This window comes from Rhopilema esculentum, chromosome 11 (genome assembly GCF_057945365.1).
Source record: "Rhopilema esculentum isolate cy_ngs chromosome 11, ASM5794536v1, whole genome shotgun sequence".
Lineage (NCBI taxonomy): Eukaryota > Metazoa > Cnidaria > Scyphozoa > Rhizostomeae > Rhizostomatidae > Rhopilema > Rhopilema esculentum.
This window is the reverse complement of record NC_142825.1, coordinates 2,888,501-2,898,453: the sequence shown is the minus strand read 5'-3', so window position 1 is coordinate 2,898,453 and position 9,953 is coordinate 2,888,501. Positions and strand designations below refer to the sequence as shown.

General features: G+C 34.2%; 1 protein-coding gene across 1 annotated transcript; it reads right to left on the bottom strand.

The window, feature by feature from the left end:
• Positions 1-917: 917 nt before the first annotated feature.
• On the bottom strand, positions 918-9,794 carry LOC135694183 (syntaxin-6). The gene is made up of 6 exons (XM_065212879.2): positions 9,610-9,794; positions 7,301-7,628; positions 5,887-5,997; positions 4,965-5,071; positions 4,479-4,573; positions 918-2,788 (listed from the first exon to the last, which is right to left on the bottom strand). The coding sequence occupies exons 1-6, from the start codon at positions 9,636-9,638 to the stop codon at positions 2,709-2,711; spliced, it is 750 nt and encodes a 249-aa protein (XP_065068951.2). The 5' UTR covers positions 9,639-9,794; the 3' UTR covers positions 918-2,708.
• Positions 9,795-9,953: the final 159 nt, after the last annotated feature.

The window sequence follows — 9,953 nt, the reverse complement described above, 5'->3', positions numbered from 1 at the left end:
TTCAAGCAATGTCGTTGAGATCTTGTTGTTATAAACGATCTTTGCACACACGGTTTGCAACTACTTCACCAAATCTCAACAAACAACATTGCTTGGAGGGGTCGGGGGAGGGAAGGGGGCGGTGGAAGGATTGAGCAACAAATAAGTCCGTCTGAAGCCCAAGTCAAAATTACGAATGGTTTACAAGATAATTTCGATAGTTTTCTTTTGGGCAAATTAAACCAAGCCGACGTTTGCATTATTGTGAGGTGGGAAGGAAAAGCAGGCTCGCAATTTTTGTAGATGATTGTAGCTTGTTAAATACAAGCAATAAAGATCGCATGGAGTAAAATAAAGAGAGCAGCCCTAACAAAGTCAAAAGACGATTAAATGGCTTTGGTAGAAAACATTGAATTTTTGATAGAACCTTTGAAAAAACTTGGGGGCATACAAAGGGCAAAGAAAATTTGTCAAAGCTTGGGTCTACCCAGTTTCAAAGTAATAAATGTGATATGAAAAGTCTTTTGCATTCAAAAAATACCAACAATTAGGTGACAGGGTTTAATTCAATACTTGCCAAAAATAACTGAAACGCCTTCCCATTGCAGCATGCAAATAAACAAAGCAAGTCTAAAACTACCCTACCACTACTGCTTCAAAATTCCCGACCCCCTCCCCCCGTACAATGTTGATTTATTTTCTCAATACCTTCATACAGCTTTCAGTGAACAAATTTTTACCTTCAGGATCAAAATAGCCAAATTGAACATCATTGTAATGGGGGGGGGGGGGTAGGGGGGTGGTTCAAAAAAAGCTTCAGCTTTGCGCAAGTGTTACAACAATTTTGGCAAGGATTGTTGCAATTATGAGCATTTTTCATTTCACGTTGTTGTAAGCGGAAAGTTGACAAATATGAAGTAGCAAGCAAAAAACTCCACTTTGCTATCAATAAATCTCTAATTTTAAAGAACTCTTGCAATCGATTTACATGATTACACAAATACCAGCCTATTTACCTAATTTCAATATAGTAATTATGTAAACACAGACCTAGGGATATACTTGTATAAAATATAAAAACCATGGTGCTGTAGTAGAGACGCCAGAGACGACATTCACGGGCGTTCAGTCGTTCATTAATTACACGGAAGGATGCCCACCTAAAGTATTTGCGGATTTTGCTACATGAAAAAGTCCCAACAACTGTTAAATTCTGTTTAACTATGTATGTAAAATAAAGCAAGTTTAGTATGTCACCAGCGGCGTGACGTAGATGGATTAATGGGACAAAATGGAGATATCTCTAAAAGGCATGCTTTTGCATTACGGGGGGGGGGGGGAATGGGGGGACTAGTAACCCCCCACTTTTCCAGAAAGTTGGTACTTGAGATTCTTGCAAACCTGATGAGAAAACTTCACGGGGGGGGGGGGGGGGTATGTACGTTATCTAGATCGTCACATGTAAATGATTTGTCTTGGGAGACAACAGGTGTTTCCTCCGGAAGAAAAAATTCCAAACAGGGGAAAAGGACGTGGTCCAAAAGGGCGTTGTCCCTGACACACCTTTTGCCCTCCCCCAATCATCCCAGGCTGGAGCCGCCACTGCCCGGCCCGGCCATACTCGCCATACCACTGGTTGCAACAGAACGGTCTTGTAACTGCCAATTCAATATGCCTTCAGAAAAGGGATATGAAGAATTTGACGTTATTTCAAGGTCATATGTACTTTAAATATTGCAAAATACATCCAACTAAATTTTAGGGAATTAGCGAGGGGCGACAGATCTTTAAGTAGTTAACTATACAAACAGAAATGTTGAAAATCTCATTTCAGAGTTAAAAGCATTGAGATTGTGGTCGCTTAAATATGAGTCTTTAAAGGTGAACCATGCAAAGCATAATTTCCTTTGACTTCATAAGTAGAGTAAGGCCTTACACTACATAATAACATGGCATTCGACCTTACAAAGGGGGTCTAAATATACATAAATATACAGTTTTAGTTGACTGAAATGCTGTAAGCGAGCTAGGATACTATAGTGCAACGCATCTTTGGAGGTAATGGCAGACAAAGCAAATTTCTAACTATTGGCAAATGTCCAGAATCTTTATGGAAAGTCAATTAATTAAACTTCGATATAAGAGTACAATTACCTGTACACATACACATTAACTATTCCGCAAAAATGAAATACTACCAAAAACAGAAATATTTTAGTTACAAAGCCCAACAACAGTGTTTTACTTTCAAAAGGTTCTCTCAGTTCTCAGACACTTGATCGTCAAAGTTTATTTAATGACAAGGTGCTGGTGCTATACATTACAATAAAAACACTAGTGCAACATTGCCAACTAAGAGACATATGAATATATCTCCGTGCTATTCTGACATACAGCTCAGAAAATATGTCCACTAGTTTTGAATAACTATACTTCACATTGCGGCTTTCCAGTGACTATCATCATCGTTCACATAGAAATCATGAACTTAGTTTAGGAGAATTCCCAGCAATATGGCAATCAGCATTACTATTGAACTAATTTATAAAGGAGCTATAATTTGTCTTTATTATGGCTGTAGACTTTGCAATATTAAAATGTCAATAACACATAGGTAGGGTAGAAACATTTTTGCCAGTACTCTAATGACAGTATGCCATTCAAATATATGTGTCTTAATCTCAGGTAGTTAATCTCAGTGATCTATATTACAAATAACTAAATAATTATTAAGTAGGTACAATAAAGAGAATGATGACTATCACCATAAGAACTATTAAGGCTATGAGGACATATGTTTGCTTTTTATCTGAAAAAGAAAAATTGGACATATAGTAACTAATATTCATGTAAAAAGACACACCATATTAATGTGAACAATAAATATAAAAATAATGAACATGGTCTTTAGTCATATGTTGAGATGTGTCAATGATGTATACAGGCATATAGTTAAAATGATAAAGCGACCTCAATCACATTTGAAACAAAGTAACTCATAAAGTTTACAGCAGAATTAACCGTAGACCTTGAATTTTAACTAAATTCCCCTGTGACTTCTTATTGTGATGCTTAATTTGAGGTCACCACAAACGTTTTCTGGATGAGAACATCCATATTTCGATTTCTTCAGATTCTAGTAGCCAGATTTTCAAGGCACACAATGATATCATGTTTAAAACTAACAGAAGTTTTGAAAATGGCAAAAAAACCCTGAAAACGAAGGTTTACATAAAGCTTCAGGTTGAGGTCTGAAAATCGCTTGACCTGTTAAGCCCATTATCCTTGATTGGCGGTTGTAGTCACATATGTCTCATTTGCAATAACTAGTTACAATCGCATGACACATCCATGCATCCCATATACCACTATGTTTATTTAAACAGGCTCATAGATCATTAACTTTAAATGACTTGATCCGGATTACACTGTAGTTTACGAGTGTACCTTGCAAGTGCAATCAGTAAAATCCTGTTTTCTCAGGACTCACAATTTCTCTATATACAGGTATGAAAAAGCTATTTTGTACCCAAGGAACCAATTGAATGGCTCAAAAATTTGCACACGGCTGGGACAGTTGTCGGGTAACCAAAGTGTGTCTCAAAAATTTTGTATTTGCTCTGTCTGTCTTTTCATACCCAAATACAAATGTGGGATGGAAGAAAAAATTGTTTGCCCATTTTTAACAGGGAATAGATTCAAGGAGAGGAAGAATTTGAAAAATCTGAGACACCCTATTTTGGTAGCTTAGGATCTGCACTTCCTGTTAATATAAGTCAGTTTTTGTTACCTTAAACCCAAGGGTACAAAATAGTTTTGAAGGTGATACACTCATTCAAGCAATAAATTTGCCTTTAAAGTATCATTTCACAATATTTGCCAATTATTTTGATATGGTTGGAATCACCACATTATTGTGCATCTAATGAAGTATAGCTTTATTGGATTCTGATCTTAGCTTGCTTTCAGGGAGAGAAAACAAAACATGGTGTCAAAAATGCTTACCTTAACCTTAACTGAAATGTGTTGGGCAAGAGAAAAAGAGCACAATTTTTCAAAATGTTTCAAAAGACTTAAAAGCTAATGTATGGTGTTTACTGAAAACCAAATTTAAGTGATCAGAAACTTTGCTGTTAATAATTGATGCTGGAAAAAATTTTGCAAAGAATTTTTAGCAACCCTTCCAAAAATTATAAATGCAACTTTAATTTTTTTAACTGAGCTTAATTGCTCTTGCCCAACCAGCTTGCTTTGCAAATATTACGGTATTTCAAGGTATTTTCAAAACAGGTCTAATATTGCACTGCATGAAAATACGGAACATTTTCCATTTTTTTTCACATAAAAAAACTGAACTGCTACAGCAAAGCATCCCAGTTACTCAAGAGCCTTTAACATAAATAAATATATGCTAAAATAAACAAACAATTACATAAACTGTTTATTGAGAATCTTCTTATCACAAAAGACACAGTACAAAGGCATTTCTGAGAACTCACCATCAGCTAGTCTCAGGACTTTTTCAACTCTGACAAGCATGGTTTGGAGCTTTGAGTCGGTCATTTCAATTTCATTTCCTAGATCATCTAACAGCCTGTAAGAACAAAATTAAACTCTTTAATTAGGATTTAAGGTATTCTTTGCCAAGAATAATTTTTTTTCAACATCTGCACGGAAATGAAAGCTAATTTATCAGTAAATGCAAACAAAGATATTTTGTTTGAGCAGAAAAATAAGTGCTCTTTCATTTTGTTTAAAGATAATCAATAAAACGCAGCAAAATTACTTAAAGTAAAAAACCTTTAACACCTTAACAAATATCCCTATGGGTGATGTCATGGCTTAAGTCATTTGTCATCAATATTAGCCAATCAATAAGCCTGTATATGTAATAATATTTTAACATGTTTGCAATTTTTATTGAAAGCAAACTTAAGCCCTTTAAGTATCTTTCTATTGCCTTTAAGAACTAAAAGTTAACTTACACAGATTGTTCTTCAAGTTCATTGTCGATTCTAACACCAATGCTTTTTAAAACACCCACACTATGGCCAACATCTGTCAGCTGTTCATCTTGTCTTCTCATCAGCACCTAGGCAAAGTGAGTCTGCTAGTGAACAACTCTGATTCACAGGTAAAATCTACAAGTCTACCTTATTGTAGCTAATTCTTAGGAGTAGCTATTTTAAGTTTCTGAGGAGCTATTTCAATTCTGGCGGTCCTAGAAGGGCCTTACAAATGAGGAAGGCATATTTCTTAATTTGGAGAGAGATGTGAGGTATTTGCAGCTGGGATGCATTTCTACATCAGTCTCGGAGGTTGTCAGAAAATAATACAGAACTAGATAAAACATAACTGCCACTGGACTCTTGAACATTTCTTTATCACTTTCTTGTGTAAAATTTTGGGGCTTAACATGGCGGGCCTTTTTAAAATTACTGATTTGAGAAGATAGCTTATCAGAGAAAGAGGCATAATTGAGAGGGTCCTAAACATATATGCAAAGAAACATTTAGCCATGCCAAAAGTAACTAAAGTGAAGGTCTTGTTTCATAAAGATCCAATAGTTTTTGGAAATTAAGTAATGATAGAGGTTATAAACAAATGATTTTCTGTTTAAATAAACCAAACAGATGATTTTAAATTATGTTGAACTTTGACTAAAATAATTTGGGTAAAACTAATTTATGAAATTCCAGTCATAAATTAAGTGTGCTAACTCAACTTTAAATGATGCCCCAAGATCAAGAATTGATGCATAATAACATATTACATTGCACCTCGCATTGCACCAACAAACGTTGTAACACTGAACTCTCAGTAAGCAATCATTTTCAATCATTTAAAAAAAACTATAAACATGAATTGAAGCTGCATTCAAGAAAAGGGAAATGTGTCAGAACTCACTTGTTGCTGGCTCTGTGCATCATCTATAAATCTCTGATTTGACTTTTCCATTTCATTATCAAGTCTTGAGTACTTGTTGCCTGATTGATACTTAACAGGACCAACCAACGCCTAAAAATTAGATCATTTGTTTTCCATGATGTAATTTATGTTTTTAAAAACTGTTAAAAAATAATGATAATAGAAATATACATGTGTCTTCTTGAAACCATATCACATAAAATAATGTCATCAATAGGGGCCACATTTAAAAAAAAAAAAATAAAAAACAAACTTGATTTTTATTCTTATACTAATGTAAAAACAAGTTAAGGTTGTTACACAAATATATATTTACAAAAATCCCTTTGAAAGAATAAATACATTGCTTGCAGAAAATGATTTCTAGTTAAAGTACTCCTTTAGTCTTGTTTTAAAAAGGGCAATATTGTGTCTCTTGTGATGAATTGCCTAAGGAATGAATCTCCTGATAAGTTCATTAAAACACAGAGATCCTCAAAACCAAAACAATGTTTTTGCGGCTTTGCTTATCAGTAGTGGCAAAAAAAGAGTTGCAATATCATTCATTATCACAATGTTGGGACTTATTTTCCAAGCATATGATGAAAATGTTAGAATATTTGTCCCTTATAGGCAATTGAAGGTTAGACATCTCATTTTTTACTTTTCCATTTATTTTTGCTAAGATCTCTTCTATTCTTTTTGCTAAGATCTATTCAATTTGCTTGATATATGAAAAGACAGTTTGATTGAGTGGCATTTATTATGGCTGTTTCAATGCTTGGGAAAATATTGGGGGGGCAAGCCTATTGTTTTGATAAGATGACGTCACGTTCCCCATTGTTTTCGAACAAAAGACCATTGTCCTCTAAAGTATTGGGGGGGGGCCATCGTCCCCCCTCACCCCCCCAAGTGTCCGCCACTGACAGCAACCCTTATAGAATGTTATTTACCTAATGAGTATATACATCATATAAATGAATTTCCCTTGCAAATAAGAGACATGCTCAAATGAGCACCCTCCTAAAGCAGTTCAAGATTTAATGAGTACTATTAGAATTCCACGGAGAGTATCTTGAAAGATAAACTACGGTTGAACGAACATAACAAAACAACTTATACGATAAGGATATAATACTAGGCCACATTACGTATTCAGCATAAGAGTAGAAAAAAATGTGCTCGCAGCAGGACTAAGCAAGGCTTAACTTAAAGTGTCAATCAATGATACTACGAGTCAAAACATGATAATAGTAAATGTCTTGTCAAGTACCACAAGCTCTTGACTGACAGTTTGTGAAGTTATAAATGATTTTCATATAACTATAATTTTTCCATACACATGCCAATGTTTCCTGGCACGGACATTTTCTACTAAATACTTTAAATAATAAACAATAATCTTATATCTTACCTGTCTGTTGTTCTTTTCTATTTTAACTCTGGTTTCTGAACTATGTACCTCCTCCTTGATTGACTGTACAGTCCTTTTTACATTTTGTATAAATCCTTTTCTGGTTTCAATTTCATCTTTTGGTAAAGTGAATTTGCCTGGGTTAGTCTCAACAATGCCAATAGTTTCTTCCAGGTCTTCTAGATCCCATTCTACACTTCTGATACTGTTCTTAATCTCATTTGTTGTCCAGTTCAATTCTTCTTTTCCAGAAGAGTTAGCATTATTGAGAAGATCTTGCCATCTTCTGTGTAATTCCTGTATGCTACTGACAGCTTTTTGCACTTCACTAGAGAAAAGTTGATTCATGATATTAAAACTGAACATAACTAAATTACTAGCAATAAAACAACAGAATAACATATATAGAATAACAACTTAATTTTGAAATCCAATTTTGTCCTACAATCTCCTGAAGCTGAAATAACAATCCATAATGAACTAAAGCTCAATATTTCTTTCAAGGGATAATTTTTTTTTAATTATGACAAAGGCCAATAATTACTGACCTACCAATTACGAGTAACCAATCATACATTAATTTTGCAAACTAAATAATAAAACTGGCAGAAAATTTGATCCAAACCAAAGAAAATCTGGGTGAAATAATAGAAAAAATCTTTTCAATGATTTGCTGGCTATGAAACATAAGCACAGTTGGAAAAAATAAGGAAACGTGTTCTTTATGGAAATCATTCAAGCCCCTTGAAATTATCTAAAATTAGTCTATGATTATAAACATATAACATAATCAATGTTACATTTTTTATTTGACATGCATTTTATAACTTGTATGGTTTTATAGCAAAAGCTTTATGTTCAAATATAAAATAAGATAAAATAAAGTGGATAAAAAAGATACAATTCAATTTTCTAGCTTGAAATCATGTTTAAACTAGAAAAATAATATACACCAACTTTGGAAAGGTTTACTAGTCAAAACATATTGAAACAGCTTAAGGCAAGCACATAGATATTTCCTGACATTTTAGCATCAATGGTACTTTTTGTAGACTCAAAATTCAAAACAAAACAATACATTCGACCACAGCTTAAGGCTAGTATTCTGTATTCATATTATATACAATAAGTATTGTTGTGAAACAAACAAGGTTAATCCCTTTACTAGCAGATTGATGATATACAATAAAAAATGTCAAGGTTCAGAAGAATTACAATAACAACAGACTTCGTCCAGACAAAGAATCTTTGTGACTGTGCCCAACCACAACAAATCTCATTATACCTTGTAGTGTACCAGCCACAGTTTTTAATCTCCTTCTAAGCTGCAAAACTTTCATTGAACCTTTAAATTAATTATTATTCCAGTACAGCAGACTTTGTGAGGTAGATCCAGATGAAATACCCTGAGGGTTATGCTTTCCAGCAAAAGAAAGGTTTATTGTTTGATAATTCTTTTTAAACCAAAGTATTCAACAAACCTATTGAAACTTGAGTTATTCTTAAAATTTTTGGTGGTTTCTTTTTGTTGAAGAAAAGAGAAAAAGTAACATGCTGGGCAAAACAACAATATCTCCTTGTCTACATATATTAGATGCAATTTAATGATTACATGAAATTACAATGGGTATTACTATCAAACTTCCCCACAATAGACACTCATGTATTGCATTGATTTTTCAACTTTATTTTCCTCCATCAGTTAAATGACAAATCTGTGTATATGAGCTGTGAAGAAATTTAAAAGTGTGGAAATTGAATAATTTCCTGAAAACTAACATTTCATTTCATAATATTGTTTCCAAAGAAAAAACATATCATTTATTCCAATAGTAATGATGGTTTTAATTGTCTTGCATACTCCGTTCACCTTTGCCCAAACACCAGTCACCAAAAAACGTCCCTCCTCACACCTCACGGTGACAAAACTATTAAAATAGCACACCTGGCTACCAGAAAACTTCATCTATTTTAGCTACACCATTCAAATGAAATAAAAAATATCATAATTACGAGCAATAATAAACACAGAGTCAAAAAGAACGCCATGAAACTGCGGGTGAAAAGCGACCAAAATCACCGGTCGATCCCTGGGGCCCAACATCTAAGAATGCATTTATAAATTGAACAAATTGTTATTTTAGCGCGTAAAAGATAAATGCCGAATGTAAGTAATGCAAAAGAAAGGGCAATGCGAGTCCGTCTTTACTACAAGGGCCTTGATATTGTTTTCGTTCCAGTCGAACCATTGCAAAATCTCATTTGAAGAAAGAGGAACGCAAATATTGTTACTGAAATCCTTCACTTACTCTCTGACGACGAAAAACGGGTCTTCCATTGCCACGAGTTTCGTTCAAATACGGATTATTCACTTATAGCCTTGCCTAAAAGCTGCAGTTTTTCTTCTGACTTCCCAGGAAAACATCGACACCGAACCTTCCCATCATCATCTGCTTCGCACGACCGACATTTTGTGAAGGAATGATAACAGGATGCATAGCGGATGTGACGTATATGTGGTAGGATCCAATCCCCTGGAAAGTAACTTCCCAATTTGATTCCTGCTAGGGAGGTCGCGAACAGAAAATTACCAGAAAGGTTCAAGAATATGACCCAAAAATTCTCATGAAAAAAATTCTATATTTTGTTTAGG

Excerpts from the sequence above, each read along its gene's own strand:
- LOC135694183 (XM_065212879.2), bottom strand. The coding sequence starts at position 9,638 with ATGGAAGACCCGTTTTTCGTCGTCAGAGA. Across the intron at positions 5,998-7,300 it reads TAGAAAAGAACAACAGACAG|GCGTTGGTTGGTCCTGTTAA; the intron begins GTAAGATATAAG and ends TCTAATTTTTAG. Across the intron at positions 5,072-5,886 it reads ATGCACAGAGCCAGCAACAA|GTGCTGATGAGAAGACAAGA; the intron begins GTGAGTTCTGAC and ends CACTTTGCCTAG.